Here is a 24,470-nt window from a genome sequence, read left to right as displayed (position 1 = left end):
TAAAAGCTGTCTCTTTTCCTTTGATTAGGCATTTTCTTCTCAGATAATCATACCAACTGGAGATTATTTTCAGTTTCAAATTTTCACATGGCTCAGCTGTGTTTTCCTTCTGTGGTATCCTTCATTATGAAACTTAATTTTTGTAACTATAGGTACTTCTGCACAACTGCCTGAGAAATTACTGTTCTTGTTCTTCATTTTTTTGCCTGAATTTTAGTGATATTCTGCAAATGGAAGGAGACAGCTGCACCACAATAAAAAAAAGGGACTGTTTCTCTTCTTCCCATTAAATAAACGTTACTTCTTTCAAATATTTCATCAAAAGCAGCCAAATGCTGAAGCTTCCACCCTTGAACAAATCTTCACTGTTCTAAATCAAAAGTCTGTCAGAAACATGTAGCAGTTCAGCTAGACCTAACTCTGCTATTGGGCCCTCACCAGGCCTCCTCTTCCCCCTAGCTGTACTGTTTCAAGAGATCATGCAAGCTGCTTCTGCTTATGTAAGGTCAGCATTTCTAGCATGATGGATAGTTATCCATCGTGAAACTCCTGCATCAGCCAAGGACAAGGGAAAGGTACTCTTTACTCCTGCTGCATTGGGAAAAAAAAGAGAACATTAGCATCCACAACTGTCAGACAAATCTGAGATCACCCAGGATCCATGTGTGCCTCATGGCTGTATAAATCAAACCTTAAGGTAGTGCTCTGCAGTATGCCTTCCTACAGCCCCCAAAAATAAAAAGCAGGGAACTCAATCTGTTCTTCACTTCACTCTTATTAAGAGGAATAGCTTTAGACAAGAATAATGAACAACCTAGAGCACACTTTAAATACCCCAAAAATAGCTGATGCAGCCTTGGGTTTGCAGTCGTGAAATTACTTAAAAAAAAAATAGTTTTAGGAAAAAGATTCACAATTAGTTTAAGCTGCTCTGAATGTGGACTACTGCTGCAAGAGGTAGTTTCTCCCTTCCACCACTTCCTCCCCCGGGCACCAGTTCCACTGTTCCTGCAACTACACACAGACAAAAAGCAACTTAGCTGATCTAGCTCTGCACAAAGGGAGTGGGGAGAACATGTCAGGAACAGGCAGTGTTTCCTCCCAGAATACTCAGAGTCATTCAGAAGAGCTCTGATTAAAAAAAAAAATTAGTGGCATTTCAATTTTGGTAACTAATTGATCCCTCGCTCTTATAATTGCCACTTGTGCTCCCAGCAACAGCCCAAACTACAATAATTGCTTCCTACGTCTTCCTATGGTCAATAATACCGCTTAGCTCTTTCATATTGTAATACTTCAAGTTTCCAAATAGTATCCACAAGTTGTTATTTATCTCTGCTTTGAAAACATTTTGAAGACCTTTAACAGGATTTTAGAATGATGTCATAATTTTCTCACTCAACACTATAAAATTCACTCTTCTCCAATGCAAAAAGAAATCCTCTGCATGCATCCTCAGTTGAGACCAAGATATATCCGAGGACTATCCTCTTCCAAGATGAAGTTTTATAGTCAGTGTCAGGAAGTGTCCTGTCCTTCCCAACTGTTTTCTCCATGTTTCCCCAGGTCTAGTTGTTGTGTGGCTGCAGGGTAAGTTAGGCAAGTTAGATGAGTTTTGTCCTGTGACTGAATGTTAATCCTGCACTGCTAACTTTTGGAGAGAGCAGCGTCCTGTTCTGCCTTATTATAAGGCTGCCAAGCAATCGTTAGAACTTCAAGACAAAGGAGGCATGTACAGCTGCAAGTGGTGGGACCTTCACTTTTACCAGCAAAACGATCTTAAAACTGATTGCAAGCTATTCTGTACTCGCAGTTTGCAGAAAGTGACGAGTGCGTGTCAAAGTGCTGAGGGAGCCACCAACAAACAAAAAAGCAAACCCTCAGACACCGACATATACAAAATCCATTTATGTGCAATAAAATTAATAAGTAAAGGACTTACAAGCTCTCCATAACCTCTCCTTGGCGCCTTGCGTATGGACTCTTCTGGAGCTCTACAATCTCTGTGTGCAGAGCCATGATCTGCTCATCCAGATACCCGATATCTTCAGCCTAATGGCAAAATGTAGTTACAAATCAAACTGAAGAATGAGAGCAATAGATAAAGATCCCCAGAATACTTGTTTGGATAATGGGCTGACTCCATGCTGAGTTCAGGAGAAAAAAAGCAAAAAAGCTCTATGACATGACTGCTGCTACAATAATTGAGGTTACTGTTCTCAGTGCATGATATCACCTAGATCCAGATCTCAGACATCCACACTGGATGAGAAAAATCAGTTTCTTCATAAATGATCTCTCTTTGAGATGCATGCTGCATACACGTACACAGACTCCCTGGCTCTACATATGTTCCAGCAGTAAAGCTTTTCTCCTACTCTTACAGTATGGACAGAGGATGCTCTCACACTTTACCCTCCCACACGCATTTTGGTCTGACATTTCTCTGGTATTTCACATCTTCCTCAAAGCAATATAAAAGATACTAATTTTATGCCAAACCCTCACAGTAAGTCTGGTGAGGCAGCCAGCATTTCCGAGCATGAGAAGTAAGTATGTGGTGCCAAACATGCACTGGAGATCCTCAGCACGGTTAAGAAAACGCTGGTCGCTGTTAGAAAGCTTTTCCTTTCTAACCTGGAGCTGCAGGATCTAAAAATTGAACACCATCCAGAAAATACTCCTTGTTGAAACTGCAGAAATACTTGGTATGAGGCTGTATAAATGGGATGTGACCCCTTGACCACAAAGGGACGTCTCTAGGTCTTGCAGGTAAAGGATAAACCAAGAAGTGAGCAGCCACATTGTCAAAAAAGAATCAGATTGTGAGAAAAATGTGAAGCGAACCCTGTTATCAAAAGAAATGTCTTTATCTGGACCACCACGACTCACCACACAGCGTAACTGTGTCTCTTGAATTCACAGAAGTTAAGCTGCCCACTAGATAGACTGAGATACCACAGTGTATTACAGAGGAAAACATTTTCCACTCCTGATAAACGGACATAGTTATACCACGTAACTGGACTGCACAGCTTGAAGACAGAACATAATTCTGTCTTCAATATTTGTTGAGGTTCCTGGTTTTCTGGGAACAGCCAGTGACAGCTTTGAGTTATTCTGTTAGAAATAGCCTCCCTTTTATCTTTCTTGCTTCCTAACAAGGAGCAACAAGATCCCAAAATGTAAAGAGCTGAACAGAGGTGAATTCAGGTGGGAGTCCCAATTCTCCCACCTCCATCATATGACCAAGCAGAATCAAGGCTCCAAGAACCTTTTGACTTAGATGAAGATAGGTAACAGATGCCAGAACCTGAATTACCCAGTCTGTTCCTTCATAGCAGAAAAAATAAGACAATGTAATTTATTGTTCCTGTTTCTAATGGTGTCTGGGATTTTTATGTATTAATCACTGTGCTCTGTATTCCTATGAGAGCCAATACAAAAACTCCCTGCAGGGGAGAGAAGAAATACAAGACATCAACCAGCAAACCACATGACAGTCCTGGTCAGCAGAACATGCAATGTTCTTGGCACTCCTGCAGCTGGCTGCTATCACAAAAAAACCAGTACATTTTGAGATATTTTCAAGACCTCCACTCTCAGAAATACATTACAAATGTGCTGATTTTTCCTTGAACTTGTTCTGAATGCTCCCTTCTCCCAAGCTTTATTCAGTACATCCAACAGAAGAAACAGCTTTTGACAATAAACTACAATCATCCTAACTCTGTCCCTAGTTTTCACAGCTAAAAGCTTATTCCTTCCCTATAAATGTCTAGACAGAACTGCAGGCAAAACTATTCTCTGTCAAATAGGCCTCTGTCTTGTCATCATTTTCCGTGGAGGTAAAATTAAAATGTTCATTCCCAGAAAACAGAGATCAGAATTCTAAGCAGTAGATAAATTTCAACTAGCCTTTTGCAGAGAACTAGCTCTCTGAGAAACAAAGCCATTATGTCAGCTTAACTGCCCATAAACCACAAGCAAAAGCATTAACTATTAGGACTACTCACAGAATAAGAACCGACTCTAGCTCCACTCTAAATTTATTAAGGATGACTCTTATTAAAAACTAGTTTGCGTATTTGCTTGCAGAATACCATAAATTTATGCCTGTACTCCTAAATCAAGTACTGCAATTTTGAAATTGCTGCATAGTAAGTGATTGGTATTATTTTCAGCTTTTAGCAATGGAAATTTTTGCCTGCAATAAATCCAATCAGGAAGACTCTTGTCCATCGCAGCACCACTACTTTTGCACAATAAATAATATGTCTCTATAGTCTTTTCCTACACAGACAACTGAATCTAGTGACTGGTTTTGTTAAAATCACTATATTCAAATACTTGGGGACTGGGGGCTGTTTCTTTTTTAATGCATCTCTAATGATATTCACACTCTCACAGCCAGCAGGATGTGAAACACACTGAAGGGACAGAACAGTGGCACATACAATGTCATGATTTCCACAGAGAGTTAATGAAGCTTCTGTAATATCCCCTACCTGGGCACACTGAGAGGCCTTCTCTTCCATCTCCTTCCAGGCTTTGAGCATCTTTTCTGAAGCTGAAGAGAAGAAAGCTGTTAATTTATAAAAAGATACTGACACAAAAATAAAGCATGACGTAAACTTTACATACATCAGTTGAATTTAAACACAAAGGGCATGATGCTGTATCTCCATGCAGGAGTCATGACCCAGAGATCACAGAGAGACAGCAAAGTTGCAACTTCAGAACTTCATGCCGGATCTTAACTCACATACAAACTCTTTGGTAGGATTTCACTGTTTGCAATCACTAGCCGGAAATGAGTATGAGTCTTTAAACTCCACCATTAAGCTCAACAACTTGCCACTTTTGAACACAGACTGTCCAAAACCAGTTCATTGAGTCTTTCCATTTTCCATCATCCTTCAGCCCAGTCATAATTTTTGACTCAAGTTTCAGTTTTTAGCCATATATCCAAACTATGCATAAGTCCCATTATTCTCCCCTGAATAGCATTTGTTAAGACCCAGACATTTCTGTGACAATAACTGTAGCTGGTGCTTTTTCACCTCGTCTCTCATCCTGACTAATGCTACCTTCTGCTATCAAGCACAGCAAAATTGCTCCCTTAGCGCTGTTCAACATGGTGTTTCTACAGTCACCATGCCTGTTTCTTCTGCCATGGAAGGTTAGTGGCCCTTCCACTGCACACCAAGCGCAGCAACTCTGCCCTCCACTTTATGCTCAGCGACAGCTCCAAATGAATTAAGACTCTGAGTGAATAAATAGCGAACATTTACATCACCAGTACTATTAATACTCCAGTTTTCTTAGCTTGGTTTTCTCAGTGCGGAACAGCTGACCACCTGTTTCACTGTCACTGAAGGTCTCCAAAAACATGTTACTTTTTATCCTTCTGCCTCTGCTTCTGCCAAACCCTTCTGCATCTGCCTCAGCTAAAACATACCCATAAAGATGCCAAGGAACAAAATGGCAGCACCAGCATTCATTTTCTTTTAAGCTAGTTCTTACCCACTGTCCTTCATAGCCAGTCTGATCCTTTATAGGATCAGACAAGACACCCAGGCAAGCATTACAGAAAACGTACATATGCCATAAGCCATCTGGTCACTGTATCTCTCCAGGTCAAGGCGAATGCTTTGATGAAAAAATTCCAGCTTTGCTTTCAGTTGCTGAGATGCTGACACCATATTGTTTTTCATTTTGATTAGGTTGGCATTATAGCGAAGAAGACTGAGCCTAAAAAATTAAGTAAGAACAACACATGTTAGTTGAAAAGCTTATCTGGACTGATGTGGCCAGTGCTGTCACATTACCTGAAGGAAAGACATAGCTAGCAAAAAATTTTGTAAGTTCCTTGGAACAGGGAGTCTCAGTGGGGTCATAGACTCCATCTCATATCCTCAGAAGCTGCAGGTCCTCGGCAAGCAAAAGAGAAAGTACTTCCTTATTTGCCAGTTTTTCTGTCAAACTCAGTTTAATGGTCTGTGCATTTTAGAGTATTTCTTAGTATTTACAAGGTCCTGTAGTGCATGTTGCCCCGGTAAATGTTGGCACCTTTTATATCACTTGAAATATATGACACTGCCTATTCTGTGATTCAATCACAGGACCAAACCCTACAAATATAACAAACATTTCCACTCATTCTGCTACCACTTGTGAAATGACTATTCTTGGCTGCCTTAGGAGGAATGTTGCCAGCAGGCTGAGGGAGGTGATTCTTCCCCTCTATTAAGCACTGGTGGTGGGGCCACACCTGGGTCCAGTTCTGGGTTCCCCACCACACCAGAGACATGGACATACTGGAGAGAGGCCAATGAAGGGCTAAGAACATTATTAAGGGACTGGGAGCCTGTCTCCTATGAGGTAAGGCTGAGAAAGCTGGGACTGTTCAGTCTGGAGAAGAGAAGGCTGAGTGGGGATCAAAACGTACAAATACCTGAAGGGAGGGTGCACCGAGCACAGAGCATGACTGGCTCCCGTCAGTGGTGCCCAGTGACAAGACCAGAGGCAATAGGCAAAAAAATGAAATACAGGAGGCTCCCTCTGAACATCAAGAAACTCTCTTTAACTGTGAGGGTAACCAAGCACTGGCACAGGTTGCCCAGAGAGGTTGTGGAGTGTCCATTCTTGGAGATATTTAAAAGCTTTCTGGACATGGTCCTGGCCAACCAGCTCTAGGTGACTCTGCTTGAGCAGGGGGGTTGGACTAGAGGAGTTCCAGAGGTCCCTGCCAACCTCAGCTATTCTGTGAGTTTGTGACTATATTCAAGGTTCAAGTTTTTTCACTTATCATCAATGTGAGGCACTATGCAGTAAAATTCCTGGAGTGGAATAAGCTCTCAGCCCAACTACGTTTTATAATGTAAAAGTACAGACCAGCAGAGGGCTGTAAAACTTTGGGTAACCAAAATGCCCCAAGATATAATACATTTCCATGCAAAAAGTCTCTGTATTTGAATAATAATCTTCTGAATGAGGAGTAACAACTTACATGGCAGCTCTCTGGCCCTGGAAAAGCCTGCTATAATCTTCTTTTAGCCCAATCACGTAGTGAACTGCTTCTGCCCATACCTTGCGCAGCTGAGGAATTGGTAGTTGGATTTTACTATCCTGTACTGAATGCAAAAAACCACAATTGTACACAAATGAAAGGACAACTCTAGGAAAGGACTTCAGTGCTTACAACATTCCTAATTCCTGTTTCAGGTGCTTAAAGTAAGGGATCAAGTCACGTAAGATCTGCTCAATTTGTGTGTGACGCTGCCTAAGCATGTATAAGCTTTTCATGCTATGGCTCCCCAGGTGATTGACAGCCTGCTACTGGCCAGGCAACAGCTCACGTTTGAACTCACAGCTACTCCAGTACCGATTTCTTTGACCACTTTGGTCTGATGGCACTAGCAGACACAGTTCACACTACATGAAACGGCACAAGGCAGGACCCATGGGTGGGTTTATACAAAACATCTATCTAAAGCAGTTGCCCAAGCTAGCAAAGTAAATTTAATTGCTCCATTTAATCAGCTGATATTGGACAGTGTCCTGACTTGTGTTTCATCTGAAGATGTGTTCAAACTTTTGTACATTTCTTCCCAGATTGCTGGTGTAGATGTTTAAGGGGAAAAGATGCAGGACTCAGGCATGTTCTCCTACAGACAGGGAACTGTCAGTACGTTGGGGTAGGTATCAATAAACATGTTGTAAAAAGCCTTAGCTCCAAAAGAATCAGCACAACGATGCCACACAATGATATTCACCAAAGTTAAATAGCCCAGAACACAGGAAAAAAACCCCAATCAGAATAAACCTGAGTGACAATAAAAGGAGACAGGGAAAACCAGCACAACTTCTGCAGAGCCAGGCCAAAGAAAACTCAGCAACTTAACAGTAGCTTTATGTCACATGGCATTTCCTTTACATGCAATAACCTAGTAGATGTCTCCTGACCCTTGGCGCTAATTTTTCCTTCATAGAGATATACAAGGTCCTTCATACAAGTATAATGGGTATACATACATATACACACATCTTCATAGAGGTATATTTGGTCCTGCAGGTGACCACTGTTGTTTCAGGAGACATGTAAGGGAAGCTGTAAGCCGAGAAGCAGCTTTCATGCATGGTCTAAAAAAGTGTATTGATAATGCCAGGGCCACACAACAGCACCAGAACTAAGTGGGACCAACTGGAGCAGATCCCACCAATATCCATGCAGCAATAGGCAGGCTCTACTCCTAACAACTCAAGAGGGGCCTAGACGGTCTCAAACACTTGGCTCTGCTTGGTGAGACCAGAAGTAGGATCAGTCCCATAGGTTTATGGACACACTAGAGCTGAAAGCTGCTGGGAAGACAGTACAAGAGGTTTTGAACCTCTGCCAAGTGTCTCCAAAGACCAGTTCTAGTTCATAACCTCCACAAGGGAATGACAGCAACTGGTGCAACATGGCCAAACACGCTGGCTTGTCTCTGTGATCAGAGTAAGCCGAGTTTCCTTGTGTAGTGCCAGAATGATCAGCAGCATAGAGCAAGGTACCTGTTCATTCAACTTAGGCGAGACGTGAGAGATGGATCGCAGCTGAAATGCAACTATCACAGACAGTACAGGGCAAAAAAGGTAACCTCTACCCTCAGGATGCTAATATGGTATTCAGAAGCATATCTAGAAGAGCTGTAGGAGGGCAACTACTCATGAGCATCCAAAGCACCCAGTCTCAGGAGCCAGGACTGCAAGAAGCTATAACCTGTTTGTACCTGTGCACAGGGAGGAGAAGGGATGCGTATATAACTTCTACAGATGCTAAACCCTAAGATAAGACGGTCCCTGACCCTTGGTACCACTGAAGGATGTCTATGTGGCCTATCACTCAAGTTCTGCAAACACCTCCCAGCATGATGTCACTGTAACACTCTGTGGGTGTGAAGGGACAAGACCCATCAGCAGATCAGAAGGCTGTGCAAATGAAATCACTGCCCCCAAGATACAATCTTCTTTCCAGGATGTAGTGTACAGACAGAAGTTTCCCTCTCTAGGCTACAACATCAGGTTGCACATATTATCTCCCAAGCCTTCATTCACATCATGGTTCTGTTTAAGTGGGGCAATACTTAGGTTCAGGTGTTTAGGCGGGGCAGATACTGTTCAGTGCACAGAATTTAATATAAGGGCAAAAACCTTAAATGAATTCTTAATTTTCTCTATAGGAGAGCTCCCAAAGGGTGGGCAATAAATTCTCTGAATGGTTAAATCTAAAAAACGTGGAGATACAGCACTGTAGATGAAATTTTGTTAGGCTGCTCCAGGTTTCTCAAATAGTCCTCTCTGAATTAGACAGTGCCCTTCAAGATAATACACACGGATTTGTATGGCAAATCTACTTCATATTACGTGAGAAGCAGCGCTTTCAGTTCCCAGCTGCTCTCCAGTATACTTACCAATGTAATTTACACAGTCAGACAGACTCCGAGAAGCAAAGGGTCCATCATAGACAGTTTTGCTTTTATCAAACAAATAGACCATGTAGCTATCCCAGCCTCTCTAGTGAGAAAAGAGAAAAGACCATAAACAAGAGAAATCTCAAACAGTGCTCCTAGTAACCCAGCGGGTCCTTGTTACATTATGAATTTATTACTGTGGGCAGACACTCTTCTTATCAGGGGCCTTAAAAATGTGATTTTGATAGATCCCACAGAAACACAGGACAGGACCCTTTGCTAGCAAGTTACTTTATTTAAATATTTAGACAGAGTATAACCGTAAGAATCTGCTTATGTTAGCTGATAAAGGAAATAATGCTATACCTGAAGAGTTACTACACTTACAGAACTGTCTCCAGCGGGAAAAGATTAAGGCAATTTAACTTCCCCAAGATTTTAAATTCCCTGATAATGTGAAAGACATTAAACAGAATCATTCTTACTACGCCATCAATAACACACTGGGAAGCAGGTTTCCGAGGGTCCAGGCAAATTCCTGTTTCTAACAGCAGTTCCTGATTTCCAGTACTTATTCCAGTTTCAAACTCAATCCGAATCTGAAGGGAATGAAGGCTTTCCTCGGGGTACAAGAGAAATGAAACAATCTTGGCGGAGGTCATATTTAGGATGTGTACTATCTGTAAAAAGAGTACAAGTTGATTACAAGTCACTGCTATCAAAGACAAAGGACACAAAGGTCTGGGAGGGAGCACGTAGCAATTAACATGTTAGACTGAGAACATCGTTTGAGTTTTAATTACTACAATAATCAAGTTCAGGACCAAACCCACAACACTCAAAGCCTGTGCCTGTAACTTTTAATGTCAGAGAAAATTACAATCAGACATACTAATAGCCTTCACAAGCCACGCTGCAGCTTAATTACATCAAAAGAATGGTGACAACCTAGCATAAAGGCCATCTTGAACCTTGCTGTCTCTGATGCTGGCCAGTACTACTCCCAAAAAATGGAGTTACGTTTCCTTTAATCCCTCCATACAAATAAGCTGTTACATATCAGTGCTTGTCTTCCCACGACTCTCAGGGCCCTCTCTACAGTTTTATTGTATCTGGTCAGACTGCAGGACCCAAACCACAATATACAGATTTTGACAAATCCCAACTATGGGCACAATATTTTGTGTTTTTAGCTTTAATTCCTCTGAAGTCCTTCCAGATCAGGCAAAATTATCCTCTGGCTTCTATACTTGCTTGCCTCAGCTCATCTTACTCCAGCAAAGCTCCAATAATTACTTGAAGGGGAAGAGTCAGGTGAATGTAATCTCTGTTATACTACAGGTACATGGGCCTGGAGGTCACAGCATCAGTAGTAAACTCCTGATAGTTGAGGAACACTGTTACTAGCAAATATTAAGCCATTACTTGATCTTGGTGAGTCCTTTTGAGACGACAGACAGTAATACAGGGTCATTCTTCTCCTCCAAGTGTAAACCTAGAGATTAATATTGCTGGTGATATTTTGCCTTCAGACATGCAATAGACAGGCTTTATACACGCTCACTTCCTCATACCAAGAAAGATACTCCTCATGATCTTGCAGCTGGATGATGCCAGGATTATAGCTTTGTGCCACTGAACACCCTTTCTGTTCTCAGAGATGCTTTCAGTAGGCCTTTAAACCCAGTATCAACCCTCACTCACCTTCAAATTCAGTATGTGATCCATTATTAGGAAACACTTTGGACGACTGGTCTCAGGATCTAAACCTCCACCCCGCTGTTGTGGATCCCAATTCAGCATCAGTTGCAACCAATTCTCCATTGGTTCTACAATTAAACTAAAACAGAAGGGCCATAAGAAAGAGAAGGCAGATATTCCACAACGCTCAGTTTCCACTTGGGAAACTAGGATCTCACAACAGGTTACAATACAGTTACAAGGTTACAACTCTTTTGTTAAGAGACCATGTGTGTGCAACGAACATGCATGAAGAACATAGATTTCACTGCAGTCACTCATCCTGACAGCAGGGAAAGCCTAGAAGGGGAGGAAAGCACATCCAGAGTGAGCATCCCCACTGTAACCAAAGTCTTTACAGACCTCAGCAGGTGCAAACCCCCATCCAATATACCCTGCAGTACACTTTTTCTGACTCCTATTCATTGAGTCAAAAGTATTTTGACACATCAGTAAGGCGTGTCAAAATGGATAAGGTGAATTGGGTTTTGGTTCTTTTTCCTCCAAACCCCATCCATAAAATAAAATAGTTTTCAAAGCCTTGTCTGCAGAATAACCATTCTCACGTTGCAGAGCCACCTGGAAGGTTCTCCTCCATGTTCATCCACACCAAGCAGCATGTAAGTTTAATGTCAGGAATGTCCCTGAAGACAGGGCACAGCACAAAAAGCCTAAAGCACTGGCACAAAGCTACTTATTTCATTCTTGGCTCCAGTACTTTTCCTAGAAATCTAACGGTGCCAATCAGTTGTGCTGCAAACCTGGGCACATCTAAAGACACAAGTGCTAAATAAGTGACAAATGATTAGAGTCTGACTTCTGACTTGGTACAGACCAATTAAAAGGCCCTCCTGGAGGTCTTCGGTCTGAGCTCTAGCCCACAGCAGGGCCAATGTCACAGCTACAGCAGGCTGCTCAGGGCTGTGTCCAATCAAGTTTAGGCAGTTCCACAGATGTGGATCCCTCACTGCTTGCAGCCCCAAGGATGCATCATTAGCATGGGGAAACCTTTTTCCTGTGCCCAAATTTCACTTCCCTTGTTGTAACTTGTGCTGTTGCCTTTGGTCCTTTTGCTTTGGCCCTCTGAGAGGAGCCTAGATCCATTGTCTCTGTAACTCCTCAACAGATAGTAGAAGACAAAATTAGACCCCCCTTTGCCTTCTCTTTGCCAGACTGAAGTGGCCCAGCTTCATGGGCCTCTCCTCGTATGCTCTATTCAACAGGCTCTGACCATCTTTGTGGCCTCTTGGCCTGGACTTGCAGCAGGTTTTTCCACAACACAAGTACTAGAAACTTCTGCTTTCATGGAGCAGCTAACTCAAGCCCTTGGTTTATGAGATTCAGTACCATCAAGTTATCAGGTAGATGTTACTCAGTGGCCTTGTGATAACGGGTGGAAAGCAGTTGCAGAGTTCACACTGCAAGGTGAACTGTCATCATCCCACAAACTATAGGGACAGTCCAAAGTATCAAAAAAAACCAAAAGTCATGTGGCTATGGGCTATTCCTTAACAGCAAACAGTGGCTTGCCAGGAGCTTGAAACACTCCTTAGGAGAAAGAAGGAGGACCCCACAGTGCTTGGGATAAAAGAGGACAAGCCCTCAGTTTAAAAGACAAGCCAAAAATTATCACACATTGCCACAAGGACACACTTACCCACAGAGGCTGTGAGGCTGTGGCAAATGGGTACTAAAGCGAACCTCCCCATTCATCTCTTCAGAAGCAAAGATGTGCTTTGGATCCTTCTTCTTGATTTTTTCATGCCTAGAAAATAAAATCCTTTGTGGATATACTGACAATGTTACTTCTGTAAAGGGCCAATTGAATATGGCAGCAGCAAAAAGCACCAGAGTCTAGTAGCTTTAGAAAAGAAGCTCTTCTTTCAGGACAAAGACATTTTCAAACAACAGATCCAGAATATCTCCAAGTGGAAGAGGGAAGCCCTTGAAATTAACTGTCTTTGGAAACATTTTTGCATCTGCTTGGAAGGAGGTCTGGACAGCCATCAAACAAGAGAGTCAACAGGTAACAATTCACTGCCCACACAGCAAGCCTGCACCAACAAAATCAGCCTCCACACACTGAGGCAGATAAGATTTGCAAGAGTCATCTGGCAAAACCACTGCCCTTACCTTGATCTGAGTGAAGCACCTAATAAGTGTTAAAAACACTGCAGGCTCTTGGATCCAAGGAAAGCATCACCAGCAACTGTGTCTGTTTCCTCACTTCACCACTGGTCTGAACCTTGCCTAGAGCTCATCTGCTTCAGAGCAGCAGGATTTCCTGGGGCAAGTTTACAGCCATCAGTCAGCTGTGAGGCAGCTGCATGCCTCTTGCTCCGGGAGGCTGCCAGCCTGCTCTGTGTCACAGTCAGCCCCAACTGGAACTGAAGCTGTATGTGTATGGCCTGTGCTGTTCTCTTCCTTCTTTTATGGATAGGGAAGAGCTGTTTCTAATCTCATTCATGCATTAGTCTTCTCCTACTTACATTAGGAAATCAAGTTTTCCATGCTGGAATAAATGCAAAAAGTACTGAACTATTTAAATAATGAACTCCCAAAGCTTAGCAATTAAAAGGGAAACCATTGCAACATGGTTAAAATTATTTTTTGTTAACACGTAAGAATTTTTTAAGCTAACACTTGCATAAAACCTCAGATTTACCTTTTCTCCTGTTATTATTTCAATGCTAACAGAAAAGCAAGATTCCTATTTTCTCCTGTTGTAGGACCACCCTTTTAAAATCCAAGCTTATGTATACTCCTGGTATTGCAAAGTAAGAAGTGGAAATATAAAAATATCCACACTGTCACCTCACCACACACAGCAGCTGTCATTCCTATTGCCTGGCATCACATCCTGCAGAGTAAAGTGTCTTACCAGGTAAACGGCTGTAGATTATGTAAGAAAGGTCTAAATCCTGCAATGCATTCAAACACCATCGTTCCAAAGCTCCAGTAATCAACAGTAACTGAGTAGGATTTATTCTCAAAGAGTTCTGGAGCCTAAAAAGGATCATAAAAAGACACTTTGAAAGTAGTATTTCAGGTCATCTATTTACTTGCATTTCTGCAGAGACAAAGCTGTGTCTAGGCATGGCCCCAATTCCAGGGCAGCATGGGAACTCTGATGTGGCCCCGCTTACACTGCCCAGTGGGTCAGGGCCTAGAGCGCCCAATCCATGAGGAATGGGAGGGAGCTGGGCTTGCTGTCTGGCTGTGGGGAGGCCAGAGCTGGGGGCAGGCTGAGAGCAGCTCCCAGCCGTGGCACAGGAAGGCACAGAGGAGATGGACAGGGCCAAACTCATCTTGGAAGTGACAGGTGATACAGTGAGGGGCAACAGCCCCAGATCACCATCTGTGAGGTTCAGGTTGGACATGAGGAAACACTTCTTCCCCTGCAGAGGGAAAACCCTTGGGACAGGTCTCCAGGAAAATGTGGGAGCTCCATTTTTGGATGTTTCAGGGCTTGGCTGGGCCAAGCCACAGCTGCCCTGACCTAGTGCTGGTGACAGTCCTGCTATGAGCAGGAGGATGAAGAAGGGATCTCTGCTGGTTCCTTCTGACACACACTTCTGTGATTCTATAAAATGTGGCAATACCACATCACTTGTATAAATGAAAAAAACCCCAGTCTTACCAAATATTGTAATGTTCCAACAAATGAAGTGCACAAACTTCCTTGATCCAGATCCTTTGCATATCCCAGGTCTATTATTTTGTGAACAATCTGTAAACAGTTTAAATAATTAATCAGAAGAGCAAATTCAGAAAAACACACTCACCAAACAACCCAAAAACTGTGCAGTTACATCCACAGCATACACTCAAGAGGAAAGCCAGAATGGAAGTTCCGGAGAAAGTCCACAGCAAAGCTTCTGCATGTGACACAGTGTTAAGGCTTGCTGTTTCAACACGTAAGTTGGCGCTGTCCACCTGTCTCAACTCAAGACTGGATTTTAAATAAAGTAGCTTGCCAGTTACAGCTTGGCCAAACAGAGTAGCTAGCTTTTTAACTGTGAGTTGAAAGTAATTTGTTTAAAGAGTAACAATAAAGAAAGCAATTTTCACTAAGAAATCCATTAGGTCGATTCTTTGAACTTGGCTTGATTTTACATGCAGCCCTCAAAGCCACACACACAGGGACACACTACAATCTCTTAATTATTCATATTCTGTTGCAGGCAGGGTTCCTGAATGGAAGCCAAAGTCATTTGGTTTTAATGACAAGGATTTAATAATAAGCAAAACCGAGTTTGTGGCTTCAAGACAACATAAACTTTTACTAAATTCACAGTTGAGTTTTCAGCCCAGTTCAACGACATGAACTACTTGTTCTCCATTGTTTCTCTCAGATCAGACCAAGCTGCTGACAACTTCCAGAAGTGGCAGTGGAAACACTACTGACAGAGGCCCCCTGGCTTACCTTTCCACCTTCATCTTGAAGAACAATATTTTCAGGCTTTAAATCTCTGTGTATAATTCTGTTTTCATGCAAATACTGGATACCAGACCCTGAAAGACATGTGTTTGATTTAATATAAAATAAACTCACACTGATTAAAGATACATCTGATAAAAATCTAACATCCCTAACTTTGGGGTTGACATCAATAAATCTTCATTTTAAAGCACCATTAAGAACTATTGACTCAACAGATTCATGATATTTATTGTAGGACTGAATTAGCTCTGTTCCTCTGCTCTGCAGAAATGGAGATTGCTACAGAGTTCAGATCTCATGGCATAACTGCAGGTCACATGTCTTGCCCTTACAAGAGAAGCTGCTGAATTCCTCTCAAACTGTAGTTACAAAATGAACCACAGCATGCAGACAAGCAAAACAGGTCTCCAAAATGTGCAGGCAGCCTGAAACAGCCCTGCGTGTCCTCTAGCCTAAGATCTTGGTAAATTAACACAAGGTAACAAAAGGAGCTATTTATATATGTGAACACGTTATGCAAGATGCTGATGAAAGAAAGCACTGAAATTAAGCAAATGAAACAAGCTGTTTCCCTTTGACCTAAAACTACTGCCAAATAGTGGCTTACAAAGCTTCTAGTAAACTGCCACTACTGCCAAAGCACCACATCGCAAACCACCCCATCAGTGAAGCTGCAACGAAGCAGAAGCACTGCTGGAGCTAAAAAACGACTGCTGGGCAGTTTCTGGTTAACACTGCATGGAGCAGCTGACTGAGATGCCACCAGCAATGCCCCAGTAAGTATTAACAACACTGAACTTAGGGGCTCAAGGCTTCCCCTCTGCTGATGAGGGACTGATGTGCTCAAAGTAGCACCACTTCTGTCATCCCCACCACTGAAATTCCATGATTTCTTTAAGCCAGCCTATGTGAGGGCTGTCCCCAGAAGGAACACAGGGTCCCAAACCCTCCTTTCCCAGAAGTAATTTCCATGGTGGCGCAAGTATTTATGGCGCCACATGATCAGCTTGATCCTGGGACCAATCCAGCTGGAAACTGCTAAGAAACAAATAATCAGGTTTTAGCCAGTCTGGTTTCCAGAACCTGCTCCTTGCCTGGGTATGGGAGTGAATGCAACAGGGGAGGGAAGAGGAGCACGCCCCAAGAAAAGCCAAAGAGCAGGACTTTGCCTTGTGGCAACAGTCCACACTTGAACTGCCTTGAGGGGTCTGCAGAGCCACTAACAAAAATGAAAACAAGAGAAATCCTGCCTGCAGGAAAGGGAAAATTCACTACCGATCCACCCAAATAACAACACTGGCTGCTAAATAAAAGATTACCAAGTGTCTGCCACAGGACACAGCCAAAAAGCAAAAGACCACCCACAAAATCTGAAGTTTGGTTTTTAGTTTTTTTCTTTCAAAGTAATGACGTTTCAATCTTGGGAGATGGTCAAGTGGAAATAAAAGAAAAGGTCCCATGAAAGGCCCAAGGCAGGTATTGTATTTTCTCATCTCCACCATGGGAGTATTTTAAATTTTCCTATGCAAAAGATATTCTGACTGCACATCGTGTAAAGCCTGCTTCTAACCAGCCGTGACTATATAAATTCATTATTTTAAGAGAAATATTCAACCAACATGCCTTGTCCACAGTTCAAACACTTTCTCCCATCTGGGAGAAAGTCTTCAACCTTCACTGATTTATCATTACACATTTACCAGCTTTAACTTGCATTTCTTCTCCACTGCAGTTTCAACTCTTTGCCAAAGACATGCCAGAGACATTTAACTCATTATGAAGACAATAGACCCCATTCTGCAGGTGGAAGGGGAATAAGGAGGAAGGAATACAGGGTTGTGCTTGATTTCAGGAACTCAGCTGAGCCCTCTGAGCACTGAAAGACAGAAGCCCAGGCCAATACATCCAAAATGCTTTCTCCTGCCAAAACTAGCTTCATTCCTACAAGTACAGACATGTTATCTGTAAGAGAACTAAAAAACCAAGGAGCTCTACTGGAAAGCCTAATTGCTAAAGAAACCATCAGTAGGCATCGTGCTCAAACAGATGACTTGTCCCTCCAATGGTGTCCAAGAAGCCAGGTACTTTCTAAAGGAAGGCCAGTTTCAAGTCTCACATCTTTTATTTTCTTACAGTTCCCTCAGTGATCAAGAATTTGGCATCAAGCAAGCTACAGCTCAACAGTCTGAAAAATGAGATATTTGATGAAACATTCCTGGATGCCAGCAAGTCTGTCATAGAATCATTCTCCTAGATTACTACAGCCTTGGGAAATGGCTTTAAAGCAGGCACCCAAAGGTATCAAATTAAATTGCTCCCCATGAGCAGTGGTGTCACCTTGGGCTACTCCCATCCTGTATGGATTTGCTGCCTGCTCCCTTTCCAAACTGCAGAATCTGAAATCCACAGACATCAGACACCTTCTGTAATGCAAATCAAGTTGATGTCTGGCTAATTTTCATCTTGTCATCACTCTACTTCCCTGCAGGCTGCCTTGGGACCTTTCTTAGGGCCATACGCAGCCCAACGGCAGTGTTAGTGGGAAAGGAGATTTCCTCTCCATCCTCGCGCTTCAAGTTGCCATTGTGCAACATAGGGCTGGTGCCCTTGTTATGCTGCTCATCAAGTACAGTTTAGTCCTATCCATCACCTTTACAAGTGCCCTTTTCTGTAGCACTCAGACCTTCCTCAGCCTCCCTGCGGCCAGACTCAATAAGCCCATCTCCTGGTGGGTCAGGTGCTCCAGGCCTTGTGCTGTCTTTGCAGGTCCTTGCTAGGATCTCCACACCCCTCTGGAACTCGGGGCCAGATGCAGACAATTGTATCCAGATGTAGCCTCACCAGTGCTAAGTAAAGGAGACGATGATCTCCACCACTGCACTAGCCACAGCTCTAATGCAGACCAACAGAATTGCTTTTCCAAAACAAGAAGCTTCTCAACATTTAGACATGCTTATTTTGGGATTGCCTACCTAATCAACCCTCAGTTGAGAGCAAATCATTAGCCAGAAGATTGCTGGACTAGCCCTCGCATAGTTGGCTTCCTCTTCTGCTATGCTCTTACCTATCTTGCTCTCAGCTCCACTCCAGTTTGTCATCTCCTCTGTAGTGTCACCCTGAACAAACAAAATTTCCCTCCTACTAAGCAAAACCTACACAGAGAAGCCATAGGGCAACTTTGGCACTTGTCACATTGGTTTTTGCTTTTTGGCTTGTAAAAGTTACATTCCTTCAAATAACATAACGGTTTGACACTCCCAGAGTCATGTACTGAAACGGGGTTTGAATGGAAAAACGTGGCCTTAACAAAATAAAATGTTAAGGTCATAGTTACATACAACTGACCACTACACAGGTTTTCAAATTCCATTCCACAGACAGGTCATTAGTGAAAGCTTCTTGTCTCTGTGATCAGTAGGGATATCAAGTCCTTCCTCTGCAATAGAAACCTGATTTGATTTAACACCCTGTTCTCCTAAGTCCCCTTTTCAGGGTCAGCTGAAAAAGCAACATGCCATTACACATAATTAACACCCCCCCAAAAAAAAAAAAAACCACAAAACCCCCCCAAGCAAACAACAACAAAAAACACCAAAGCACAAGAAAGGCACTAGACTACATACCGATGTCACTAAGCAAAGAAAGTATTTGACTTTCCTTAAGTCCGCAGCAGTTTTCCGGTTTGTTCAGCAACTACAGTAAATAAATAAAAAAAAACAAAAACAAAACCAGTTTAGACCCCTGTTGACAGTCAAGAGCAACTCCTTCCATGCCCTGCGGACATGACACAGAAAACAGCACAGTTCAAAGATAACTCCAGTTGAATGACGTAGTTGGTTTTGTGAAACAAGAGCATGGGAGAAAAAGAAAACAACTCAGACAAAATAAAAATTTAGTGCAGAGATAAGGTTGAAAAGATTTGGACTACTAGAATAATACCACAAAAGTGTAAGAGACATCAGAAAGCAAATGGGCAAAAGACACAGGCAGGGCCATATGGCTGTAGGCAACAGGGATCCCAAGGCTCCTGGAGTTTGTTCCTCATCTCATGAAGTTTGGGAACACCCCATATACCTGAAGCAGGACTGCTGCTTGGGAGAACAACTCTCCAGCGAGGAAAATAAATTGAGTGACAAAAAGCAAAAGGAATGGATGTACATCTAAGCCCTTGGCATTCAAACACACATTGCTGACAAAAGGATGAGAAGGGAACCTAACAGGTTAACGCCTAAATTCAGCGTAGGTCACAGAAGAGACGATCACTGCAGTTATTTACTGCTCCCAGACAGCTTAGCTGGCCCAAAGCAATTGCTGCTTTAATTTGCACAAGCTGGCCATGGACTCTAACACAGCCTGTTTTCCTCAGTGTGCTGTACCCAAGTGATACTCCATGCTATGGAAAACACAAACATCCAGGTATCAGCCCCCACTGCAAGTGGCTGCCAAACAATGTGCAGTCACCTGTAGTCAGTCCCCACTCCATTAATGCTGCCTGAGCCCTGCAGGGTCCAACCCATGATACCAGCCACCCACCTCATGGTCAGGCACCTTAAAACCAGTAAAGGGTAACTCTGATAATGGTGCTATGGCTGCAGACTGTCCCATTTCACACAAGTCACCTTCTTCAGCTCAGCGCTTGATTGCTGGCTAGCTCTGCCCTGGGACACAGTCTCCTTCCTGACTGCCCTCCAACGATGAGAGGCAGCTGCTTGACACTTCAGCATGCTGGCTTTCAGGCTGCCCACCTAGTTAAGCCTGAGCTAAAAAGCAGATCACTGGCCTGTGGATCACTGGAGTACCCACAGCACGGAGCATAACCTGAACTGTCAGCCCTGTCTCCACTCTAAGGTGCTTCATCTCTCCTCCCTTGCCCTAAATTTTTCTCCTCTAGCAAAAGGTCTAGTGGAAGCACCATAAGAAAACCTCTCCCAATCAGTCTTAATGATCTGTCAATAAGTAACCAGCAATTTCCTGCATATGCCCTGAGTCAGCCAAGTTGTGATCTGATTTTTACTTCACTGAAGGCTTTTATAGATTAGACTGAGGGTACACTTCTGCACTGCAGCCACTCCTGCCATGATGTATCCTCGTGGTTTTGCCTGCCTCCCACACTTCAGGCACAACCAGTAGTCACACCTCTACAGAGAAGCCGCCAAACTTCAACATCTCGCTCCTTAACTTCTGAGTAGATGTGCTGAACAACAAAGGACAAGAGGGGCAAAGTCAGAAATCAAACTCAGAGCCCACCCTTCTCTGAAAGAGCACAAGCATGAAAATGTGCGCGGCCCATAGACAGAAGCTGATGCTTTTCCACGCTTTATGGAAGATCACACAAGTGCAATGAGAAACTTACAGCAATGCAAAACAAAAATAACACCAAGCAAGTGTAAGAGAAAAGATTTAAAGAACAGGATCAGAAATAAAAAAAACATGCATTTTTTTTCTTTAAGGAACAAAGTGTTACATGTGATCAAATTAAATGAAGCATGTTACTTCCGTAATTGTCCCAGCATCTATGCAACATCAAAAGATTCATTAGGAATTAAATGATCAAATACTGCATTGTAAGTAGAGCTTTCTTGGCCAGGGCTTCCAATCTACCTTCAAGTAGTCTCAAAACTTTTTCTGCAAAAACACCCAAGCATCGCTGAGAACATGGTAACCTACATGTGTCTGCAACATCCAAATGCTGATTTCATATATACCCACTTCCTTTCATTGTCAACCTTAAAACTGTCTCTTAAAATTATCCTTACTGTTTTAAGCAACCCCAAAAAGTAAAATGAGGCTCAGCAAGTTACCAGTTCACTAGCTGCTATCACAAATAAGCAGTTATTGCATTCAGAATCTGCTTGCGTTCATCCAGTGCTATTTAACAGCAGTACCAAAACCAACAGTGAAATTAACTTCCCAATCACTTCAACGAGGTGACTTCTAAGCAAACATTAGCCAACAGGGATTTGTTTCTTCATCCCTATACAAATGGCTGCTTCCTGAAGCCAGCTGCAAAGGAAAGAGAGCATAAATTCTACTGGGCCATGCAGCTGCTGCCTGGGGAGCTGCTGAAAGGTTCCTTTACTCTTGGGTGTTGCTGCTTTGCAGTAGGGCAGTTTCCCGTTCAGCAGGAAAGTCTCTGAAGACCTGGAGGCCCCAGTCCAGCCCAGTACTAAAAGGATCCATCCCTGTGCTGAGAGCAATACAACACTGGATAGAGGTGAAACAAAACCAGGTAAGAGACACACTGCAGCAAAGCCAAACAGGCTGGGTGTATCTAGGCTACGGGAAGTTGCATTAATGCTGTAACAGTTCCATGAAAGGAAACGCTGCTTCAGGATAAGAGAGTATCTGCCCTTGGATTGCTCTCTGTCCTCTGGTTTCAAAAACACAAGCCTCATTTCCCACACGTTTTTTTTTTCTCCACTTTACATATATTTCCCCACACCTGTACTCAAAAAGCACCACAGAACACACGTGGTCTCATAGACAGCCACAGTTACAGAAACAGCATTAACACTACTTATTTTGCTACATATCGTGAAGCAAAGCAGATGTTACCTTCCGGAGGTCACCCCCTGAACAATATTCCATCGCTAGAAGAGGAACGTCATTAACCAGGAAGTTCATCTCCTCAGGAACTTCACAGGCTCTTACTACATTGGGATGGTTCAACCTAAGCACATGGAAAGTTCGATGAAAACTGACCCCTTTTGGAAGAACGAGACAACAGATTGTCAACCAACCACATTTTATGTTTCAGGTACAATTTCTGTTCCCCAAATGGATCCTTGCTGAGAAGTACACTCTTCAACAGGTACCTACCAGTATCCAGATGCATAAAATCCACACACTTGTGATGAGAAGAAACGATGTCTCAAAGTCAAGGTAGAGGACTTTGATGATGGGTATCCAGGCTCAGGTTCTGGATTCCTACACGCTCCTGGCAAAGTTGTTACATACGTGTCTCTGTTTCTGCATGCGGGGACAGTTTCTCCCTGGCCCCAGGGTTTCATAGGAATCTGTTAACACTTGTGTAATGGTACCAGGAAGGTAGAACCAGGCAGGTGAAATCCACGTACATGGGGAAGGATTAGTTTCTGCAACCGAATTCAAATAGATGCTCCCTGACTGTCTCTAATATACATTACTCTTGACACATCCAGAAGGAAGTGAAGGCAAATTACTTCTGTGTGCACCTTCCAAAGCCTCTGGAAGCCACCACAAGAGCAGCTGTAGCTGTGCCGCTCAGTGCTTGTATTCAAGAAACAAATATGGTGAAAATGCTAAAAAGAACAGTGATCACCAAGCCCCGACCTACAAACTCAGGTTACCTGCAAATGGTCTCCAAAGTTAGTGCATACAGTGAGCAGGCGAGGGCGACAAGGTGGCAGAGTAGGAGCTTGGTAAAGCTCTATGCAGCAGAGGCACTGCAGACCTTGGTGGAGACAACTTGGAACAACCCTCAGTGGTATCCCTGCTCCCACCAGTGGGATGGCACATTTCATGCTCCGGGATCTCTCTCAAAAGGGACGAGAAATTCTCAGGACAGGGTCCCTGGTTAAGGGACCAAGGAATTCCCAAGGACCATACAAGGCCCCACCACCCAGAGCTACTACTCACATCCCCAAGGACAAACCTGGCCAGCTCCGGTTCAGGTACCTCAAAAGTGACACGATGGAAAGAGGGATGGTGGGCAATATAGAGTACATACTTTCTCATGAGAAAGTATTAGGAAACATTATTCTGTACATGCAGAAGTGTGACAGAAAGAAAGCATTTCCTAGGACCCCTCCAGGTGCTAGACCAAAGATGAACACGCTGCACAGTATGAGAACATGCAGGTGTTCTCACGTCACCACGTTAAAACTCAAAAGCGCTGTGTGGTGTGAGTCTGGAGGAATTCAGGATGGGCAAACAGCCCAGGCAACAGAAGGGCAGGGGTTTTGGATGTCACAAGGTCCCAACCCAAGGCATGAGCTAGTACAGCACACCAGCAACACTTTGATAGCTTGCGATGACAGATAAGGCCAGCACAGAGCTGCTAAGTGACGGGCAGATCCTCTCCCTGGCTGGTTCAGAGTCTGGGGGCTGGCTGTCCCCATGCCCTGTCACCACGCCCTGGTCTCTCAGCCTGGCTGGTTCACGGCCATTGGGTCCCAGCTGTCCCCACACCCTGGTCCTTCAGCTCAGCTGGTTGAGGGCTGCTGGGCCCCTGCTGTCCCCCACACTCTGGCTGGTTGAGGGCCGCTGGGCCCCAACTGTCCCCCTGCCCTGTCCCCACACTCCGGCTGGTTAAGGGCCGCTGGGCCCCGGCTGTCCCCTGCCCTGTCCCCACACTCCGGCCGGTTGATGGCCGCCCCCGCCTCGGTCCCTCACCCCGGCAGGTTCTTAGGGCCGGGCCCCGCCTGTCCCCACGCCCCGGCTCCCCAGCCCGGCTGTTGAGGGCCGCTGTGCCCCGGCTGCCCGGGCCGTGCCGACTCGTCCGCACTCACTTCTTCATGATGTCGATCTCATGGCACCAGCGGTCCTTGTTCTTGACGCTGAGCTCCAGCCGGCAGGACTTGATGGCTACCCGGGCGCCCGAGTCCTGCAGGACACAGCGCCGTCAGCCGCCCGGGCCCGGCCCGGCCCTCCCCGCCCCACTCCGCTCCGCGCCGCCCCACCTGGTGCTGGTAGAGGCAGACGTTACCGAAGCCGCCGGTGCCCAGGCGGTCGCGCATCTCCCAAGGCCCGCAGCCGCCCGCCGGCTGCCCCCGCAGCGCCGCCCCGCCGGGGGCCCGCTCCGCGCCGCCACCGGGCCCGGGGGGGGCGCCCCGCTCCATCGCGCCGCAGCC

General features: G+C 44.1%; 1 protein-coding gene across 4 annotated transcripts in view; it reads right to left on the bottom strand.

Annotated features, from left to right (window-relative positions):
* Positions 1 to 24,458, bottom strand: part of CHUK (component of inhibitor of nuclear factor kappa B kinase complex) — a 31,574-nt gene extending 7,116 nt beyond the window's left edge. Inside the window, exons 1-15 of one of the 4 annotated variants that reach the window (XM_055720688.1) lie at positions 24,300 to 24,458; positions 24,129 to 24,223; positions 22,195 to 22,309; positions 19,263 to 19,332; positions 15,622 to 15,710; positions 14,836 to 14,925; positions 14,077 to 14,201; positions 12,853 to 12,960; positions 11,160 to 11,295; positions 9,941 to 10,135; positions 9,456 to 9,558; positions 7,013 to 7,136; positions 5,603 to 5,754; positions 4,509 to 4,570; positions 1,943 to 2,052 (exon numbers count right to left, since the gene is read on the bottom strand). In XM_055720688.1, the coding sequence (XP_055576663.1) occupies positions 1,943 to 2,052; positions 4,509 to 4,570; positions 5,603 to 5,754; positions 7,013 to 7,136; positions 9,456 to 9,558; positions 9,941 to 10,135; positions 11,160 to 11,295; positions 12,853 to 12,960; positions 14,077 to 14,201; positions 14,836 to 14,925; positions 15,622 to 15,710; positions 19,263 to 19,332; positions 22,195 to 22,309; positions 24,129 to 24,223; positions 24,300 to 24,458 (1,733 nt within the window). Of the gene's footprint in view, positions 1 to 1,942; positions 2,053 to 4,508; positions 4,571 to 5,602; positions 5,755 to 7,012; positions 7,137 to 9,455; positions 9,559 to 9,940; positions 10,136 to 11,159; positions 11,296 to 12,852; positions 12,961 to 14,076; positions 14,202 to 14,835; positions 14,926 to 15,621; positions 15,711 to 19,262; positions 19,333 to 22,194; positions 22,344 to 22,458; positions 23,884 to 24,128; positions 24,224 to 24,299 lie in introns of those variants that run through there. The other 3 variants (XM_055720689.1, XM_027815340.2, XM_005446275.4) reach the window with 3 other exon arrangements.
* Between the last annotated feature and the right edge of the window lie 12 nt (positions 24,459 to 24,470).

The sequence above is a fragment of the Falco cherrug genome, chromosome 9 (genome assembly GCF_023634085.1).
Source record: "Falco cherrug isolate bFalChe1 chromosome 9, bFalChe1.pri, whole genome shotgun sequence".
Lineage (NCBI taxonomy): Eukaryota > Metazoa > Chordata > Aves > Falconiformes > Falconidae > Falco > Falco cherrug.
The sequence above is the reverse complement of the archived record's forward strand: the minus strand, read 5'-3'. Positions and strand labels throughout refer to the sequence as shown.